A 21,056-nucleotide genomic window follows, 5' to 3' on the forward strand; every position below is an offset into this window, starting at 1 on the left:
ATTTTTTTTAGAAGAGTCCACATGGTCCAAATAGACGCGGCCAGCGGCCCGCGGCCCAGAACGGAGGGTCGTCACGGGCTCACGGGACAGAGTCCCGGGTCCCCAATTGCTCCCGGCTCCTGCTTCCCGGCGCTGGCGCCGCCGGCTCTCCGCTCACTCAGGTGGTCTCTTCAGCGCTCCATCGGATCGCTGCAGTCTTCCCGCCGATCGTTTTCCTATCTCCATCGACGGTGAGCCCTCCCGGCGGCGAGCGGACTTTTGCCTCTGATTTCCGGTGGATCCTTCTCATCGGCGCCTCCACACGAGGTTAGTTCGTTGTCACGGAGACTTCTGTGGGAGTTGATGGCGACTAACCCGTCGGCTGATGTAGTGTTAAGAGCATCGAATGCCACATTATTTTATCTACTTTGCGGGATATTAACTCAGTTGCTGATTGAGTGATGATCATTGACTCAACATTTTGTCCATTCGGTTTGATTTTGCCGTAGTACTATAGTTGGAATTTCGTCAAAAAAAAGAGAGAAAGGATTCACACCTATACCCAAAATCTCAGCATAAAATAAAACGGTGTGGGAGTTAGATGAGACCTCAGTTAACTCTCATTTAGATGAGACCTAGCCACTCCCAAGAAAAAACATTCTGTTGTTCCAATATACTCCCTCCGTTCCTAAATATAAGTCTTTGGAGAGATTCCACTATACCGACATACGGAGCAAAATAAGTGAAACTATACTCTAAAATGCATCTAGATATATCCGTATGTTGTCCATAGTGAAATCTCTACAAAGACTTACATTTAGGAACGGAGGGAGTAGTTACTCATGGCAAGACTGGTAGAGATGTCCCTTCCAGGTGGGGATACATCCACGACCATGTGACTGGAAATAAGCTAATCGATATTAAATCGTGCAAAAACAAAAATGACTTCATAGGTTCTGTGCTACACTCTTCAAAGATAATTTGAATCCGCCATAGTGGATCGTGTTGATTTTAGGATCTTAGATTGCATTAGGGTCGATTTTTTTGTGAAATTCAAAGCTACAGAATACACCTAATAGATCGCTTCACAACATAAAAGCCTAACTCTTTGTTCATTCATCTCACCTTTTTCTTTCTTTCAGGATGCCGTTGTACTGATTCAACCATACTGCTTGGAGTTTCAATGGACAACCTCGAGAACACGTTAGAGGACAAAGGCTTAAATTTTCAATGCAATCTATCTGACATAGAGGTCTTACATAGCATGACACAGCTCTTACTTCATGCATTGGCCACAGCTTCAGTGGACAGCACCACTGGTGATATGTTCAAGAGACCAGCATCTGTAGCTATTGGCATGAAGACTGAACTATCAGGGTACATGATTCAGAGATCTGAAACACTTGTTCGCGAATCTATGGATGGAGGCAAGGATCATTCAGATCAATTAACAAAAGCATCCTCCAGGCCGACGGAGTTCCTGTCAGACTTGATCGATGATTTTGTGACCTCAAAAAAGGGCATGCTGAGCCATGTCTCTGGGCTTTTTTCTAGCGAAAGCTGCCTGAACAAGATTAAAGACTTCATGCAAAAGTTAGAGACGGATAACTCGTGGGCCCAGGATGAAAGGAAGGCAACTGCATGGGCTATTCTGGAGAACATAGACAGTAAAGGCAATTTCCATTGCCCAGAGAGATTTGACATGCCAGATAAGCTAGCGGAGCACACAAGTCAATGCAAATTTAGGATACTGAACTGCACAAATGATGGATGTGTAGCTTCTTTCTGCGCTATTCATATGGAAAAGCATGACACTGTCTGCCCATTCAAGCTCCTACCATGCGAGCAGCTGTGTGAACAACATGTTATGCGGTCTGAGATGGACAAACATTGTGGAACAGTTTGCCTTATGAAGCTTACCAACTGCCCGTTTTTTAGAATTGGCTGTGAAACAGCCTTTCCACAGTGTTCTCTTGATAACCATTGTTTGCGGTTTCTACAAACCCATTTGATGTATGTCGTCAAGGGGATTACAAGACAGGGTGATTCTGTTAATGATATGGATCAACGGCTGCAACTCCTTGAGAAGGTGGGTACTTATTAGAATGATATAACCTGTTATTGGCCCTTCCAAGCGTTGTTTGAATGGAGGTGATCATTAGTACTTTGAAGATATAACGCGAAGTCATTTCTCAATTCAGCTTGCTATTTTTTTTTCCGATCTGATATCTAACGTACAAACTCAGCTGAAGATAATTCAGCTCAATAGCTTTGAACTGGTGAAAGAGTACACATGATTTATTATAATTCAGTTCTATGCCCCTGCTCAAGTATCGCACTCTGGAGTAGCTTAGACGAGATTATCAAATTGGGGTATGTGACATCCCGGCTTAATAGGAATGATAGACCACTCATAACAACAAGGTGCACCTTCTTTTCCGGGAGCCCATCCGGAAGGACCCTCAAAATTATGTGTGCTTGGCTTGGAGCAATTTGAGGATGGGTGACCGACCGGGAAGTTGATCCCACGTGCGCACGAGTGAGGACAAAGTGCGCAATAAAGACTAGTGTTGGTCTGTGGGGCCAGTCTAGATCCCAGGCGCAACGGCCAGGACTTCTACGAAATTCACTATGTCATGAGCTCCACCCAAGTTTGGTTCAGTTTCTTGAGCACCCAACTGCTGCTAAATTCGAACTGCAACTAATTTCATTAAGACCCCAGAGAGAAAGCAAGATCACAAGTGGCCTGATTGCAGAGTCCTTGCACCATAATATCCAATGTTTTTCCCCTTGGTTTTGTCTTAAAGCGACCAACTAGTTTATACTTGTATATTATATAATACATTCACTGTTTAAAATAAACGCACTATCCAAAATAAACCTGGTATATTTTTCTGTTTCACTGTTATCTACTACTACATTACAAAGAGGGTAATATTTTCTGCACCAAGTTGTAATTGTTGAATCCTACTTATAGTTTTGATTATTATTTGATTCTGAATAGAAGTTATGGTTAATTTTGAATGGGAAATGTGTATCGTTCATAAACCATTCCAGAAAATAAACCTGGATTAATTCTTTTGTCAATCTTATTACAGGTGCAATCACTGAACGAACTCGCTGGGGTTTTAGATGTCAAGGCCCTCACTTTGATTACAAAGGAACAAGAATCAAAGATAAATAAACTCGAACGGGATCTCAAAGCCCAAGAAACAAGGATGAAGAAACTTGAGAACGATCTTAGGTCACGGAAATAATGATTGCTGTCATGTGCTCATCATTGCAGCCTTACTGGAAACCAGGTGGCATACATTGTGGTATATGTAAATAATCGGTAGCATTACCATAAGGTTTACCATCCTGTTGTCCGTTGTCCATGTACAAATATAGGTTGTAGAAAAGTCAGCTTGTTTTCAGATCAGTTGATAATTTGATGTAAGTTATGTTTTGTCACTTCTATAATAGAGCAAGTACATGGATTTTACAGGGATGCGGTGGATTAGGATCATCTGCCATTTCCTTTTTGTTCATTTCTACCCAGGTTGGGCTATTCACAGTAATATGCTACTTTGCAGGAATATCTTTTTTCCTTCTCAACAGTCAACACTTAGTCGGAAGCATTTTGTGTGCGAGGGTGGACCTTTGTAGGTCGTTTTAACAGCAAGATTTCATGGAGGACATGTTGCAACAGTATCATCATTGGCTTGGCTCTTCGACGAAGCTTTCAGGTTACAGCGCAAGCAGCCTCCAAATTTTGCAAATATGTCCTGTATGCATGCGTATACAGAAATATGCAGGTGGTTTTCTTCTGCAGTTCGTTATGCTGAAGATGTCACCACAATATCTTCCCTATTTGGCCCATTTGACTCAGCTTTGACGGCATAATCACTGGCAGCCTCCAAAATCTTGCAAACTTCTCTCCTGTACTGTACCAGAAGGTCCAGATCATGTTAGGAAGACATTGTCAAATGCTGTTTGTGGAACATCAAAGTACAGTTTCCATTTACCTATATCGTTCCTATTGTTTACATTAATTGAGGGTTGTGTGGTGCAGATCAACTTGGAGTCATTTTATCATCTTCTTGTCATATTCCTAATCAGTGATGTCTAACAACCAAGAGGTTGCCTGAAGCCCGGACATTTTGTTCTTTCATCAATTGTTATCAGATTGATCCCTTTAATCTGAATTACGGTGAAATAACTTCTGAATGCTGGATATTTCAATACAGTTATTATTTAAAGTGGGCGAATGGTTAGAATCCTAAACTATGCCATTTATTTCATGTTACAGATGTGAATTATCAGTACTCCATCTTGCCAGCATGGAGACCTTAAAATGAACAAGATGGTATGGCATACCTCCTCAGTTGCTCCAGATTTTATTTTTGATTGCAAAATGCACCACTTCTTCATGTTCACACCTATTAGGTGCACAAAGTTAAATGTAGTATTTACCCGCTACATCTTGTGCTGGATAAACATAGTAGGAATTTTCTAAAGGAAAACTTGATAGGAATTGAACTTACCAATCTTTATATCCACTTGACATGTTGAACTAGAGGTTGTCCTTAGAGACCACCTGCAGTGGATCTGTAACAGTGAAACCAAGGCATCAGCTGCAGTTGGCCTGCGGGGAAAAATATTTACGTATCTACTAGCCAAAGCAAGTATTTTGTGGTCTAACCTCGAGAAAAAAGTGGTTATAAATGGGAATTTTGTTTGTTGTTCACTAGCATTTATATCTTAGTAGGGTATGTTAAGAAAAAACTCCAGGTTTAGGTTCTAAATACTGTGCACAATTAACTGAAAGGGGGCTAACGTTATTAAATCGTGTCCAGAAGGGCACAAGTTTAATTTTTAACCACTTTAAAAGGTACTATTCTGCTTTTACTACATGTCAGAATCATGGATGTAGAATATGCCATAAGATGTATCCAAATACCTCAAAGTAAGAACCAAATGGGACATCGTGTGCTTGCTGCTTTGTTTCATAGATCTGAAATCAAATAAGAACAGATGCTTGCATTAAAGGCTGAAATAACACCATAAATTTAATTTGTAGTGATCTTTTTTTTTTGTTACCAGGTTTCTTTTGTCGTTTGAGAAAAAAACATGCTGCAATTCAGTTACCGCAGTGTCTGGAGGACACAAAGGACTGTGGCATAGTGACCTGAAAGTTACTTCGCGAACATTTCCACCGTACTCATCTGAGACATGCCACTTACTCAGCTGGAGAAAATAAAAACATTTGACTGTTACGTCGTCTAATGCTGGCAGCAACCAACTTGGTAAAAAAAATTGAGACCATGAAAATGATATGCCAATAGCGCAATTGACAAAATACACCTTTAAATCTGTATCTTTTCGTGCATTTCGGTACTGCTGGAAAAACATTGCATCGTCACCTAGTATCACAGTGAAAAACTTCTCAGGTGTACCAGGGAAGGTATTCTGAAAAATCATACCATGTTGAAAATTAGGGAGACGAAAAGTAAATATGCATATTCAAAAATAGAAAATTATCTGGGATGCTCACACTGGTTATGTCTACAAGAACATGTTCATTGACGAAAGGTTGAAATGTGATAGTCAGTCCAATTCTTCTGTTTTCTGTCTTTATGTTGTCTGTTCTGCTGCTAATAACATTCATACTCTCTCCTTTAAGAAGCAAATGTGCACCCACCTGCTTGTACAAGTACAGGTTGTCAGGTGGTTTCCCCAGAAGCAAATGAAAAGACCAAACAAGATTACTTTCTGAATACCTGCTTTTCGGCTTCCAATGTTGCTCGGTAACACTGCAGCGCTGTCTCTAGAGCTCGAAATGTACGGTTTCTGTTCCAGAAGGATGTGAACTTGTACCTTACGCTTCCTGAACCATTAAGGCAAGGATGCTCAATAGAAAAATCTGTAAATAGTAGTTTTGCAACATGGAAGATGAAAACAACAACAGCAGATCTATATTTCTAGGACTCGTTTTGCTGTTGGTGCCTTCGATAGTAAAGTTTTACCCGTGAAGGAGTATCAAATTGGAAATGGTCTAGTCCAAGCTCTCTGAAGTTAAAATTTCAGAAATCAGACATATAATCCATAATAACACCTAGTTTTCCGATTAGGCATGTGACTGAAATCTTCTAAGTTTTCAGAAAGCGTACACATCGAATCCATGATAGTATCTAGTTTTCCAACTAGGCGTGTGATTTATCTAACTTTGTAAAAAGATTCCATCGAAAAATAATTCATAATCTTGGTTCCAAGGAGGATGCCCAAGATTACACCAACAGAAAATAGTTTACCATTTTGGCAGCACAATGGAGATACTCCATGACCACCTGCGCCGGTATGAAGAAATATAGTAATAGCTGGGTTTATAAGGGAGTGCTGGCTCCTCCTTATCTGTGGGTGAAATCATGCATGTGTCAACCATCTCAACCATTTAAAATCAAATACTAAGGTCATAATAAGAGCTTCATAGGTTGCATACCTCATATATGTCTTGTAACGGAATGATCACCTAAAAATAATTGGATAATAAGAAAATTATATAAGGATGAATTTGTGAACAGAGAAAAGAATCTGAACTTGCTTGTCAATATATCCATACCGTACCGATTTTCTGCAGCAATGGCCTGATTACTGTGTGTTAGTTAGCAAGATTTATATTATTGAGTGACAATTTATTACCTCATGGATTTTCAGACGTGGCTGATATTATTTACCTTGCTCATAAGTTAAAACCATGCAAAGATCAGTTTGGGGTTTGCACTTTTAGAACATGTACTTACATTTAATTGCTTGGAGAATACGTGTGACTGGAAGCACAGATGCCATGAGGAGATGCACATACGCCCATACCGCAAGAAAGACCTCTCCAGAGCACAAGAATAACTGTGGTGAACAATCTGAAAGTAGGAAGGCAATCATTCGGTTCAGTTGAGTATGCAATACTGTATGTGCAATTATCATTTGCCGAGAATTAGTACTTCGTCATGAGGAAACTCGATTGTAGCGTGCAGAGGACCACTGTCTTCAGTCATCGCCAACCGTTGCCTAGTGAGTATCATCTTTCTCTGGGACTTGGCTCCGGTATACTGCTTAAAGAAGCTGGAAACATTTGGTGAAATAAGAAGGATGTTTGCCTACCTTCACAAATAATGCTGTTCATACTTCTCAAATCAATGTTACCTGTCAGAAGTCGACGACACTTTCTTTGAGCTAATACGCAAGCAGATCTGCAACCAGATACTTTGTGTTGTAAGCGGGATTGTACATGCGGTGCCTACTGTGATGAGGCACTGAGATGAGGAAGGCTGATTTATTATTCATAAATGCATATCCTACCTGACCAGATCTGCTGTCCAGGTCGTACCAAACGGCTCCTGTTTCGTCTTCGGCGAGGATAGCTATAGTGACAGATCCGATGACTTTGCGTTTGCATACATTGTCCCAGTCATAAACTGTTATGGTTACCTATCCAGAAAGTAAAAAATACATCACACATTTGAGCAAGCACGTCTCTGGCATCAAATGCGTGCGTTGGCATATCTTGTTTTCGCTGAAAACGTCTCAGTTTCAGCTTCTGCGTAAGAAACTTGCTGAGCAGATAAATCTAGCTAGTCAGGTTTTGTTTACCACTTGGTTCCCATAAAGTTGATATGATGTTTGTGCCAGGTAGGTAACACCTTTGCTTTTGAATCATTGACAGGAGCAGTGCGACGGTCGTTGCTTGAGAGAAGCTGGCTATGATGCTGCACGGCCCCTGCATGCAAACATATGCACGCACTGCACTCTCCCATAGCTACTTTTGACAGCCTGCAGGCCATTGCTCAGTTCACTATTCAAAGCCTGAATCGACGATGGATGGCGTCAGGTGCACTCTAATTTACCCTATATTATCTGGACCACTGTCTTTCTGGGAAAGTGCCTTTCAAAATTTTATGATGCTTCTACTTTCTGCCACGGTTCCGAAAGATCGTCGGCAAGGCAAAGCCGGCCAGTACTACTATATGTATGCCGTGCTCTCTGAAGATTCTCAGAGAGAACGAAATAGAACTAAAAATAACGCAGCAGCACTGCATGGCGCAAAAGCATTGCTTTGTACTAACACGGCTGGCATACACCCTGTGCTTTTCTTTGCGGAGCATTTGTCTAATCTACTCCATCATGCCGTATTGCTCTTCTTTCACGCTCATAAGATATTCAAACTGGAATCGCACTTCTTATCAAAATGTAAGATCTTTTTTTAGGCTAGTTTAGCCGACAAAAACGTCTTATATTTTGGTACGGATGTGGTAGTATATACTGAGACATTCTTGTTCCTTTTTGAACCGAGGCATCCATGATTAGAGTCTCGGCGGCAGTGGGCCCGCAGGGACGGCGGGTGGACTATTTGTGAGTGTGTGACGATGATTAAAAGCGACTTGTAGAGCGAATGGGTTCTAAACTATATTTCCAAAAGAACACCTTCCAGATTCTCAAGAGAGAAAAAAAAAACACATTTTCTATGTTCTAGGAGAAGAAAAGGCTAATCATCGTGTTTGCTGTGGATAGAGATGATCAAAGAATGTGTAGGAAGCTGTTCGTTCATAATCATACCTCAGCTGGAAGTTCTCTGGCCAGGAAGCTGAACGCCTCCCCCCACACGGGATTTCTTTGGCTAGGCACCATGGGACTGCACGCACAAACACAGTATGAACTCTATGAACACCTCGCTTGAATTGCAAAGCAACATTGTACTCACTCCGTCCGAAAATAAGTGTCTCAACTAGGAATAAAAATGTAAGAAGAGGAGGGATTGTTATTACGCACCTGAAGCGCTTCTGCCCGCCGAGGGAGATGACGGCGTAGGGTTCGGCGGTCCCGTTCAGGTTGGCGCCGATCAGGTACTTGGCAGACACCAGCTCCAGCTGACGCAGCAACACATAAGCGGAGTAAGAACAGGCGCCGTTTCTCTCTTCTCTGCTAGCCAGGTGCTAGCTGTGTAGTAGCAGTACGTTGGAACTTGGATAAAAGTGTACCTTGATCACGTACGCGGTGGTGCTCCGAGAGCGAGAGCTGTCAGCCACAAGAGTGATCTGCAGGGTTCATCAGGGAAAATAAGCTGTGTTACCATTTGAGGGGGGAATGCAGATCTTGGTATGCACACGCCGTGTACACATGATCGATTGATCTCACCTCGTCGCCGGCGCATCCTGGTTCAGCGGCCGCCCTGCTTCCCTTTGCGCTGCCCCGCCTCCGCCCCCCTCGGTCTCGGTCATAGCTCTTAGTCGTGGGAGAGGAGGGGGAGGTGGCGGACGCGGTCTCCTCGAGGATGAGGAGCAGCGCGACGGCGGCGGCGAGAAGTGCCACGGCGGAGATGGCCACCTCCGCCTCCCACAGCGACGGCAGGAGGGATCTCAGCAACCACGAGCAGTGCGCGCCCATGGCCATGCTCACCGTCTCTTTGCTGTGACCTGTGAGGGAAGCAAAGATCGGTTAGCGGGGCATATAAAGTGCAACCAACCGTCGCCGTGGGTTTGGCTCCGAGGTGCATCCAGTGAGTCTCCCACAATGCGCCTGTCACGTCACGGTCTCACGGAGGCTTTTACGGATACCTCGCCGCGCGTCAACCTCCGAAACAAAATTGGTTGTTTGAAACATCATGTAACTGGCTCCCGCAATCGGACAGAGATCAGGTGACATGCACCTTTGCATGTCACCGTGTGCCTTGCGGCCCGAATTTAAATTTAAACATTGCAAAAAAATCTAAAAAAAAATCATGCACAGCACATATTAAGATAACCCTTAAAAAATTCAGATCAAAATTCGAAACATACATCGAGAAGCAAAAAAGAGAAACTCAGATGTGAATAGTATACAGAGAACCATTCACAACTATTCATGACAGATTTCTCTTTTTTGCTTCTCGGTGTATGTTTCGAATTTTGATCTGAATTTTCTAGGGGTTATCATAATATGTGATGTGAACATGCATGATTTTTTTCAGATTTTTTCGTAATGTTTAAATTTGAATTCAGACCGCAAGGCACACGGTGACATGCAAAGGTGCATGTCACCTGATCTCTGTTCGCCGCAATCACATGGGTGCAAAGTACTTCTCTCGGGGGTTGGGATCCTCTGCAGTATTGTATGGTGCTGTAGTGAGGATGATATGTGGGGCCGGGTCCACATGCCAGTGACTGTACTGTACCATACAGTACTGCAGAGGATCCCAACCCTTCTCTCAGAGACTGAGGACGTTTACCTTTCTTTACTTTCGGCCGGATTATGAATCAATAAGATCAAAACTTTCTTTACTTTTGGCCGGGTTATGAATCAATTAGATCGATCGCCTCGCGTGAGACATCCGTCTGATCTCCCACCACGTCAGCCGCAACCTTTACAACAACTAGATGATGCCCCGCACGTTGTTGTGGGAATATTTTGCAATATTTCAATGAGGTTTTTGGTTACACGAAACATCAGTATTTGAAATAATAGTTTTTGAAAGTATATAAAAATTTGATGTAAATAGTATAATAGAATGAAATTTTACATGCATACATGGTTGCATGTTGAAGTGAATTTTTAATATACATAGTTGCATGTTTAGGTGTGCCTTTTCCTATGCATGTTGAATGATGAGGTGGCATGCTTGCATGTTGAAAGAAATATGTTAGTGGGGGCTAACTATTTAGATATAGAAAATGACCGTGTTGTGCTCGGTTGGTTTGCAACACAGACCTTGTTACGTTTGTGCGTATACATGACGTGTGCTTTGGTCATCCATTGCAACATGGAACAGTTTCATGGTGCGACTAGCAGCTTGAATGACATGGGCCTTTGATCCCCCATTGCGACATAAACCATAGCTCCACCTCTTACAACACAACTCATGTTGCAGCATCGGCAGCGAGCCCCCACGCTCCTCTGCACCATCCGGCCATGGACGACATGGAGGATGAGGAGGTGGGTGGACTTGTGCATGGGAGGCGACCATGCTTGTGCTCAATTGATGACCAGTGTGAACGCTGGCAGCCGCAAGGGATGTCAGCGATATATTGGGGGGGAGGGGGGGAAGAGGATCAAAGATTAGATGGATGGAGGAGACGGACGGCGACGACTGGAGGAACACCAACATCCGCGAGGGCCGCCGCAACGATAGATGCGGAAAAGAAGCATGGGGATGAGTTAGTATGGAGTTGACTCACACACTACATCTCACACAAAAACGATAAGCGGTGCGTTGGACAGCAAGGGGCGCGCGTCACCCGCGCGAGGTGGTGGATGCGCCCATGTTATCAGTCGGCTGACTGTAAGTTTTTTCCTTCTTTTTATGGATGGGAGATAAGGTTCATTTCTTGAAAAGATTGATCGGAACTAGGTAGAGTGGTTCTTTCCCGAAAGAACGGATACAAAGCAGAACTTAGATGCACTGCACACACACCATCAATCACACACGCGCACACACGCACACATGCATATCATGCCAACTGAAGACCGGACTCGTACAGCTTCAGAACTGAAACTTCTGCTATCTCGCTATCAACAAAAATGCCTACCCCATTGTAGATGATCTTTCTACCGAGCAATTCTAAAAACGGAAACCACTTTACTCCCATGAGCTAGCTATGTTTTTTCTTTAATAATAGAAACTTTATTGATACTTATTATGTGCTTGCACATTTCCATTTGCTAGAATTATTCTAGTGAGCCCTCCTATGGTGAACAAAAAGATGAACCCTACAACAAATAACATGGGTGTTTTGTATGGTATCGAACCTCCCCACATGGTAGCGATCCAATTAAAGATTTTGATTCCCGTGGGCACAACTATGATCATGGTAGCTGGGATGAAGTAGGCACGTATATCAACGTCTAAGCTCACAGTAAACATATGATGAGCCCAAACTAGAGTTCACCTCTAGTGTAGCCATGGTTGGTTATCATGCTAGAACACAATATGCATCACAATATGTGGATTGGCTAAATAATTTATATGTTGTACACTTTTCTTATTTTTAGCTACCTCACCCCACATGTCACGTTAATTTTATTTTGATTTATTGAAGAATGCATTGTGGAATTTCGTTAATGTTCTCTTCCAAAAGGAAAATTGACGATCTTCCTTGGGCAAACTTTCACCATATTCAATTCCTCCGGCTTTGCCAATGCCCTGGCATCACCATTTACTCATTTTAGAAACAAAAAAGGCTTTCCTTCTTTGGTGCTTACATCTTGTACTTGTAACACAGAAATCTATATATGTACATGCCGTTTGACTTAGATGATTAGACCTGGACAATGGGAAAACAATTATAAGTTGCAAAAATATTTAGCTTAGAATGAAGTATAAGGCATAGAGCTACATGTCCACGACTTAATTTTTTTTTTTGAACATTGTCCACGACTTATTTGGTATACATTACGTTGCTTGTAAATAGACGACCTCCTACAAAGCGTCCGTTCACACTTTTCTAACTTTTCTCTTAATACGTGATGAAGGGGTCACATACCTCATGTATGAAAAAGTTCAAATTGGTCAGGTGACAATACTATGATTTTCCTTCTGATGTTGTAAGTTTATAAAAGAATAATATCCTGTTAGTGGAAGCACTAGTCTTGAGAGATGGCAAAATAAGATCTGTCATTTGAGACAGTTTTTGCGAGATTGGGCCAGAAATGAAAGTGGGCTTTACAAACAAGAAAAAGAGCGATTTACTCGTCTGATCGAAGCTTTAGATTTAAAAGCTGAAACTAACTTGCTTACGGTGAATGAGCAAAGTTCCAAGTCCGAAGCTGAGCAAGGCCTACGAGCTCTTCTTAGAGAGGAGTTCAAATGGGCAATGCGTGCCAAAGTGCTTAAGGTTGTCCAAGGGGATGACAATACACAATTTTTCATATAATTGCGAATGACAAACATAGGAAGAAGAAAATCATTCAGCTTGAACAAGACGAGGGGACAATTTTGGGGCATGAGAATCTGAAAGCTTATATCTCCAACTACTATAAACAACTGTTTGGCCATCCGGAAGCAAGTACGGTGACCCTAGACGAAACTTTAATTGGAGATATTCCTCAACTTCAGGTAGAAGAGAACGATATTTTAGCTGCACCGTTTACTGAGAAGGAGATTCTGAACGCAATCTCACAAATAAAATCGAATAAAGCACCGGGACTAGACGGGTTTCCAGCTGAATTCTATAAGAAATGTTGGTATATTATTAAAGATGATCTTATGCCTATGTTTCATGATTTCTTTAACGGTCATTTAGAGTTGTTTCATCTTAATTTTGGTATGATCACGCTATTGCCAAAGAAAGACGAGGCAGTACGGATTGAACAGTTCAGGCCAATTTGTCTTCTTAACGTGAGTTTCAAAATCTTCATAAAGGTGGGGACCAATAGATTGACACAGATCGCGCATTCAGTGGTACAACCGAGCCAAACAACGTTCATGCCAGGGCGACATATACTTGAAGGGGTGGTCGTTTTGCATGAAACGTTACATGAAATCCATTCGAAGAAGCTTGATGGGGTTATCTTCAAAGTGGATTTCGAGTAGGCGTATGATAAAGTAAAGTGGCCCTTCCTACAGCAGGCAATGCGCATGAAAGGATTTAGCGAGGTCTGGCGGAACCAAGTGGGTTCTCTAGTCCAGAAGGGTAGTGTCAGAATCAAGGTTAACAATGATATCGGTCATTATTTTCAGACACACAAGGGTTTGAGACAAGGAGATTTCATGTCTCCTCTCTTGTTTAATATAGTGGCCGATATGTTGGCCATTCTCATCGGCGGGGCCAAATGGCATGGGCAAGTGGAGGGGTTAGTTCCTCATCTAGTTGATGGAGGAGTATCCATTCTACAGTATGCTGACGACACTATCTTATTCATGGAACACGACATTGCTAAGGCGCGTAATATGAAACTTATATTATGCCTCCTCGAACAATTGTCTGGTTTAAAGATAAACTTTCACAAAAGTGAGTTGTTCTGCTTTGGGAGGGCCAAAGACGAACAAGACACATGTAGACAATTGTTTGGATGTGAATTGGGCTCTTTACCTTTTAGTTATTTGGGCATACCGATCCACCATCGTAAGTCATCTAATAAAGAATGGAAATGTATCGAAGATCGAATAGAAAAAAAGCTGAGCTGCTAGAAGGGTAAGCTTATGTCTTATGGAGGTCGGCTAGTGCTGATTAACTCAGCACTGACTAGTATGCCGATGTTCCTACTATCATTCTTCGAGATTCCAAAAGAGGTACGGAAACGACTTGATTTCTTCAGATCTCGATTCTTCTGGCAGTCAGATGAGGCCAAGAGGAAATACCGTATCGCGCAGTGGGACATTCTTTGTCGACCAAAAGACCAGGGCGGTCTTGATATTGAGAACTTAGAAATCAAGAACAAATGCCTTATGAGCAAATGGCTCTACCGGTTAGAGACTGAGCCGGAGGGTATGTGGGCACAGATTTTGCGTAATAAGTATCTACAGTCGAAAACACTCGCTCAGGTTACCATGAGACCAATCGACTCGCCATTCTAGAAAGGGCTTATGAGAGTGAAGGACTTGTTCTTTCCTAGGGTCAAATTCCTAGTTGGCAATGGGATGTCAACAAGGTTTGGGAAGGATACGTGGTTAGGAGAGACGCCCCTGGCCGTACAATATCCCACCTTCTATAACATTGTGTAACGTAAGGAGGATTACATAGGCACAGTTCTACATACGAGCCCATTGAATATCCAGTTCAGACATGCATTAGTTGGTGAGCATTGGACTGCATGGATGCACTTGGTTCGGAGATTGATAGATGTTCACCTCTCCGACCAACCAGATTCGACGCAATGGAAACTAGCTAAGAATGGGGGTTTTACAGTAAAATCTTTCTATTTGGATTTGGTTAATTCTGGCCCAATCTCGAGATCGTTGCATATTTGGAAGATTAAGGTTCCTTTGCGCATTAAAATTTTTATGTGGTTTGTCCACAAACAAGTGATTCTTACAAAGGACAACTTAATCAAGAGGAGATGGGTAGGCAGTCCATGATGTTGCTTTTGTGATCATGATGAAACAATACAACATTTATTTCTTGAATGCCCACTCGCCAAATTACTTTGGGGAACGATTCATATAGCCTTTAACATTATTCCTCTAGTTGACATTACATCGTTGTTTGGAACATGGTTAACTGGGGTTGAACATACTACGGCGGCTCGTATTCGGATTGAAATATGTGCGCTTTTGTGGGCTATATGGAATTGCAGGAATGATTTGATATTTAATAGACAACACAATTTAACTTTCTTGCAGATCATCTTCAGAGCTACTGCTTGGATCCGTACGTGGTCCTTACTCACTCCTATGGAATCCAGGGAGCCTTTGGTTACTGGGTGTAACCAGAAGATGGTAGCACGAGTTTTATTCAACCGGTTCGGATGGCGGTCGCATAACATGATAAGATTCTAGCGAGCTTATCCTTCCTTTTGCCATTCCGGTTGTGATTGTCGGCATGAACTATGTTTTTTATTTTCGCTCCATTTGCGAGCTGTAATACTTTGACGACTTTGTGCTTTTTTGCGAACTTTTAATAAAATGGCTGCATGCATCATTATGATGCAGAGGCCGGGGTACGCTTTCATTTCCAAAAAAATTTTATAAAAGAAAATATTTTTGTAAAAATATCTAAAACATGGCATCTTGTATTTATGAATGGTGGGAGGTAGCTGTATTTTCGAACTAAGTTGATCATTGTGGTGTACTATTAATATAACCAATCATCTTTTCTTTCTGTTAATGACGACTCGGATGATTAGAGGAGATGATACACCAAATTAGGGGACCCCCTAAACTAGTGTATGCGGCTCATAGTAGCATCATAGCAGGAAAAGAGATTACTAGTAACAGCCCAATGAGACTATCCAGTACTAATGCCCCAGCCAAAGAGTTTTGTTCTTGAAACTAGGCAATGATTAGGTAAACACTTATAGTCCATATAATTAGTAGTGAACCGACGCTCCACAAGTATCTTCCATGCCGTTTTGCTATTATATATATATATATATATATTTGGCCGTGTTGTAAAGTTTGCGAGACATGGTGGCGGGCTGGGCGGCGGGGAAGAAGAATGGAAAACAACGAAAAGCTCTACGTCTCCGCGGCGCCCGATTGCGTCAGCAATCATTGGATTCACTGATCCAGCACCAACTCTATGCTTTTCTATGTCCTCCGAGCGCCAACTAATTCGGATGGGAGAGAGTACCATGAAAAGGGAGAGCCACGGCCGCGAGTAAATTACATCAGCAGTCGTTGTACTTGAGGTATATGTTCACTTTGGTAAGTGAATTCCAATGTACCCATAAGACAGTCATAAAAAGGGTTTAAGTTATACCCTCCGTTTCGAATTACTTGTAGCAGGTATGGGTGTATCTAGATGTATTTTAGTTCTAGATACATCCATTTCTACGGCGAGTAATTTGGAACGGAGGGAGTACTTGACTAGCAAACAAACCTGTTGTTGGATGATTAGAGGGACAATGATATTCCCAGCCCATCAGGGTTCAAGTACTGGTGCTCGCATTATTTCTGAATTTATTTCAGAATTTCCGTCGATGCGCTTTCAGTGGGAGGAGACGTTCTTGTTAACAACGAGGAACCTATGGTGATTTCGTAAATCTCAAGATAATATGCCGACCCAGTCTCTCGAAGGTGCTCATAGGGGTAGGATAAGTGTATGCGCATATATATGAGCACTTGCGTCTGTACTGTATTAAAAAAAGTTATACTTGACTACCACCAAAGATATTTGCTACGGTATTCAGGATACATACAAAATAATGATCTTTTTTTAAAAGTTATACTTGACTATCACCAGAGATATTTGCTACAGTATTCATGATACATGCAAAATAATGATTTTTTTCATTATCGATCTTGATTACCAAGAGTTCGTTAAAAGAGTTGTGTTAAAAGCATCTCCAACGGATCTCCAAAATGCTCGGCTTCAGCCGGCTGATTTCTCGATAGTAATCCACCGCATCGACTGGGTGCCATGCGTCCTGTTGTGGACCTTATCTCTTCGCTCTGTCTCCTACCTTTCTCTTTCACCTACATCTCCCCCAATTGCCAAGCTCTTCGCTGCTACTCGGGGTGTACCTCGATTGGGGCCGCTGAAGGGGATATGAGGGGCACCTAGGTGCTTCAGGGGATGCCCACGTTACTGCGATGGAGGCGTTGGGGATGGGGCAAGCGCCCTGCGTGTCGCCGCCATAGCCCGCGTGCTTCATCGGTCCATCCTCGGATGCATCATGCGAGCCGCTCACTAGGATTGCAACAGAACCTGTGTTGCGGAAACATAGTCGATGTTGGGGAAACATAGCTGCTTCAAAAACATCTCTCGTGCTTCAACAACAACGGCGGAGCTGCAAGAAAGAGGTAACCGCTATGGCGGGATGTTTCTGAAACATGGCCTATGTTGCAGAAGTCCATGAGACTACGAAAAAAAATCCGCAACATAATCTTTGTTGGAACGCAACACAAGCTCTGTTGCAAATGTTTCCACAACACGAGCTCTGTTGCAAAGCTTCTGCAACACTACCTCTGATGGTACGGGGCTGGGCCACTGGATGGTGTTGGGGAACGTAGTAATTCAAAAAATTTCCTACGATCACGCAAGATCTATCTAGGAGATGTATAACAATGAGACGGGGAGAATGTGTCCACGTACCCTCGTAGACCGAGAGCGGAAGCGTTACGTTAACGCGGTTGATGTAGTCGAACATCTTCACGATCCAACCGATCCAAGTACCGAACGTGCGGCACCTCCGTGTTCAGCAAACGTTCAGCTCGATGACGTCCCTCGAGCTCTTGATCCAGTAGAGGGTCGAGGGAGAGTTCTGTCAGCACGACGGCGTGGCGACAGTGTTGGTGATGTGATCCGCGCAGGGCTTCGCCTAAGCACTACGACAATATGACCGAGGTGGTAAACTGTGGAGGGGGCACTGCACACGCCTAAGACAAATGTTGGTGTGCCTTTGGGGTGCCCCCCACCCCTGTATATAAAGGAGGAGGGGAGGAGGCGGCCGGCCTAGGGGGCGCGCCAAAGGGGGGAGTCCAACTAGGACTCCCAATCCTAGTTGGACTCGCTTTCCTTTTCGGAGGAGGGAAAGAGGGAAGGGAGAGGAAGAGGATAAGGAAAGGGAGGGGGCACCCCTCCCTAGTCCAATTCAGACTCCCTATAGGGAGGGGGCGCGACCACCCCTTGTGGGATGCCTCCCCTCTCCCCTATGGCCCGTGTAGGCCCAATATTCCCCCGGGGGGTTCCGGTAACCCCTCGGTACTCCGAAAAAAATACCCGAATCACTCGGAACCATTCCGATGTCCGAATACAACCTTCCAATATATGAATCTTTACCTCTCACCATTTACAGACTCCTCGTCATGTCCGTGATCTCATCCGGGACTCCGAACAAACTTCGGTCAGCAAAACACATAACTCATAATACAAATCGTCAACGAACGTTAAGCGTGCGGGCCCTACGGGTTCGAGAACTATGTAGACATGACGGAGACACATCTCCGGTCAATAACCAATAGCGGAACTTGGATGCTCATATTAGCTCCTACATATTCAACGAAGATCTTTATCGGTCAAATCGCACAACAACATACGTTGTTTCCTTTGCCATCGGTATGTTACTTGCCCGAGATTCAATCGTCGGTATCATCATACTTAGTTCAATATCGTTACCGGCAAGTCTCTTTACTTGTTTCATAATGCATCATCCCATAACTAACTCATTATCACATTGCTTGCAAGGCTTATTGTGATGTGCATTACCGAGAGGGCCCAGAGATACCTCCGATACACGGAGTGACAAATCCTAATCTCGATCTATGCCAACTCAACAAACACCTTCAGAGACACCTGTAGAACATATTTATAATCAACCAGTTACGTTGTGATGTTTGATAGCACACAAAGTGTTCCTTCGATATTCGGGAGTTGCATAATCTCATAGTCAGAGGAATATGTATAAGTCATGAAGAAAGCAATAGCAATAAAACTAAATGATCATTATGCTAAGCTAACAGATGGGTCTTGTCCATCACATCATTCTCTAATGATGTGACCCCGTTGATCAAGTGACAACACATGTCTATGGTCAGGAAACTTAACCATCTTTAATTAACGAGCTAGTCAAGTGGAGGCATACTAGGGACACTCTGTTTGTCTATGTATTCACACATGTAGTGAGTTTCCGGTTAATACAATTCTAGCATGAATAATAAACATTTATCATGATATAAGGAAATATAAATAACAACTTTATTATTGCCTCTAGGGCATTTTTCCTTCTGTCTCCCACTTGCATTAGAGTCAATAATCTAGATTACATAGTAATGATTCTAACACCCATGGAGTCTTGGTGCTGATCATGTTTTTCTCGTGGAAGAGGCTTAGTCAACGGGTCTGCAACATTCAGATCCGTGTGTATCTTGGAAATCTCTATGTCTCCCTCATTGACTTGATCATGGATGGAATTGAAGCGTCTCTTGATGTGTTTGGTTCTCTTGTGAAATCTGGATTCCTTCGCCAAGGCAATTGCTCCAGTATTGTCACAAAATATTTTCATTGGGCCCGATGTACTAGGTATTACACCTAGATCAGATATGAACTCCTTCATTTTCTACTTCCGAAGCAGCTATGTACTCCGCTTCACACGTAGATCCTGCCACGACGCTCTGCTTGGAACTGCACCAACTGACAGCTCCATCATTTAATATAATTACGTATCCGGTTTGTGACTTAGAGTCATCCGAATCAGTGTCAAAGCTTGCATCGACGTAACCATTTATGACAAGCTCTTTGTCACCTCCATAAACGAGAAACATATCCTTAGTCCTTTTCAGGTATTTCAGGATGTTCTTGACCGCTGTCCAGTGATCCACTCCTGGATTACTTTAGTACCTCCCTGCTAAACTTATAGCAAGGCACACATCAGGTCTAGTACACAGCACTGCATACATGATAGAACCTATGGCTAAGACATAGGGAATGATCATCATTTTCTCTCCATCTTCTGAAGTGGTCGGGCATTGAGTCTGACTCAACTTCACACCTTGTAACACAGGCAAGAACCCTTTCTTTGACTGATCCATTTTGAACTTCTTCAAAACTTTATCAAGGTATGTGCTTTGTGAAAGTCCAATTAAGCGTCTTGATCTATATCTATAGATCTTGATGCCCAATATATAAGCAACTTCACCAAGGTCTTTCATTGAAAAATTCGTATTCAAGTATCCTTTTATGCTATCCAGAAATTATGTATTATTTCCAATCAACAATATGTCATCCACATATAATATTAGAAATGCTACAGAGCTCCCACTCACTTTCTTGTAAATACAGGTTTCTCCAAAGTCTGTATAAAACCATATGCTTTGATCAAACTATCAAAGCGTATATTCCAACTCCGAGAGGCTTGCACCAGTCCACAAATGGATCGCTGGAGCTTGCACACTTTGTTAGCACCTTTAGGATCGACAAAACCTTCTGGTTGCATCATATACAACTCTTCTTTAAGATATCCAATAAGGAATGCAGTTTTGACATCCATTTGCCAAATTTCATAATCATAAAATGCGGCAGTTTCTAACATGATTCGGACAGACTTAAGCATCGCTACGGGTGAGAAGGTTTCATCATAGTCAACTCCTTGAACTTGTCGAAAACCTTTTGCAACAAGTCGAGCTTTGTAGACAGTAACATTACCATCAGCGCCAGTCTTCTTCTTGAAGATCCATTTATTCTCTATGGCTTGCCGATCATCGGGCAAGTCAACCGAAGTCCACACTTTGTTCTCATACATGGATCCCATCCCAGATTTCATGGCCTCAAGCCATTTCGCGGAATCTGGGCTCATCATCGCTTCCTCATAGTTCGTAGGTTCATCATGGTCTAGTAACATGACCTCGATAACAAGATTACCGTACCACTCTGGTGCGGACCATACTCTGGTTGACCTACGATGTTCGGTAGTAAATTGATCTGAAGTTTCATGATCATCATCATTAACTTCCTCACTAATTAGTGCAGGAA

General features: G+C 42.7%; 2 protein-coding genes across 5 annotated transcripts; one reads left to right on the top strand and one right to left on the bottom strand.

The window, feature by feature from the left end:
* Positions 1–27: 27 nt before the first annotated feature.
* LOC125513717 (uncharacterized) lies at positions 28–3,682 on the top strand. The gene is made up of 4 exons (XM_048678886.2): positions 28–306; positions 1,122–2,068; positions 3,078–3,281; positions 3,555–3,682. The coding sequence occupies exons 2-3, from the start codon at positions 1,163–1,165 to the stop codon at positions 3,234–3,236; spliced, it is 1,065 nt and encodes a 354-aa protein (XP_048534843.2). The 5' UTR covers positions 28–306; positions 1,122–1,162; the 3' UTR covers positions 3,237–3,281; positions 3,555–3,682.
* Positions 3,298–9,524, bottom strand: LOC125513715 (BAG-associated GRAM protein 1). 4 transcript variants are annotated; one of them, XM_048678885.2, is made up of 18 exons: positions 9,151–9,522; positions 8,994–9,050; positions 8,785–8,882; positions 8,572–8,647; positions 7,318–7,446; positions 7,162–7,208; positions 6,960–7,080; positions 6,762–6,878; positions 6,461–6,490; positions 6,273–6,372; positions 5,742–5,848; positions 5,516–5,662; positions 5,326–5,430; positions 5,110–5,208; positions 4,922–4,975; positions 4,506–4,569; positions 4,339–4,400; positions 3,299–3,905 (listed from the first exon to the last, which is right to left on the bottom strand). In XM_048678885.2, exons 1-18 carry the CDS (start codon positions 9,403–9,405, stop codon positions 3,798–3,800), a joined length of 1,776 nt encoding a protein of 591 aa, XP_048534842.2. In that variant the 5' UTR covers positions 9,406–9,522; the 3' UTR covers positions 3,299–3,797. The 4 variants fall into 4 exon arrangements, with proteins under 4 accessions (XP_048534838.2, XP_048534842.2, XP_087384200.1 ...); XM_087528074.1 differs by having other exon boundaries at positions 3,299–3,900; positions 5,062–5,208; XM_048678884.2 differs by having other exon boundaries at positions 3,300–3,905; positions 5,062–5,208; positions 9,151–9,521.
* Positions 9,525–21,056: the final 11,532 nt, after the last annotated feature.

This window comes from Triticum urartu, chromosome 6A (assembly GCF_056163025.1).
Source record: "Triticum urartu cultivar PI428250 chromosome 6A, HENAU_Tu73, whole genome shotgun sequence".
NCBI lineage: Eukaryota > Viridiplantae > Streptophyta > Magnoliopsida > Poales > Poaceae > Triticum > Triticum urartu.

Coding starts and splice junctions, on each gene's coding strand:
- LOC125513715 (XM_048678881.2), bottom strand. CDS start 9,405: ATGGCCATGGGCGCGCACTGCTCGTGGTTGCTGAGATCCCTCCTGCCG. Junction 9,051..9,150: donor CAGGATGCGCCGGCGACGAG/GTGAGATCAATC, acceptor TGAACCCTGCAG/ATCACTCTTGTGGCTGACAG. Junction 8,883..8,993: donor CCACCGCGTACGTGATCAAG/GTACACTTTTAT, acceptor TTGCTGCGTCAG/CTGGAGCTGGTGTCTGCCAA.
- LOC125513717 (XM_048678886.2), top strand. CDS start 1,163: ATGGACAACCTCGAGAACACGTTAGAGGACAAAGGCTTAAATTTTCAA. Junction 2,069..3,077: donor GGCTGCAACTCCTTGAGAAG/GTGGGTACTTAT, acceptor ATCTTATTACAG/GTGCAATCACTGAACGAACT.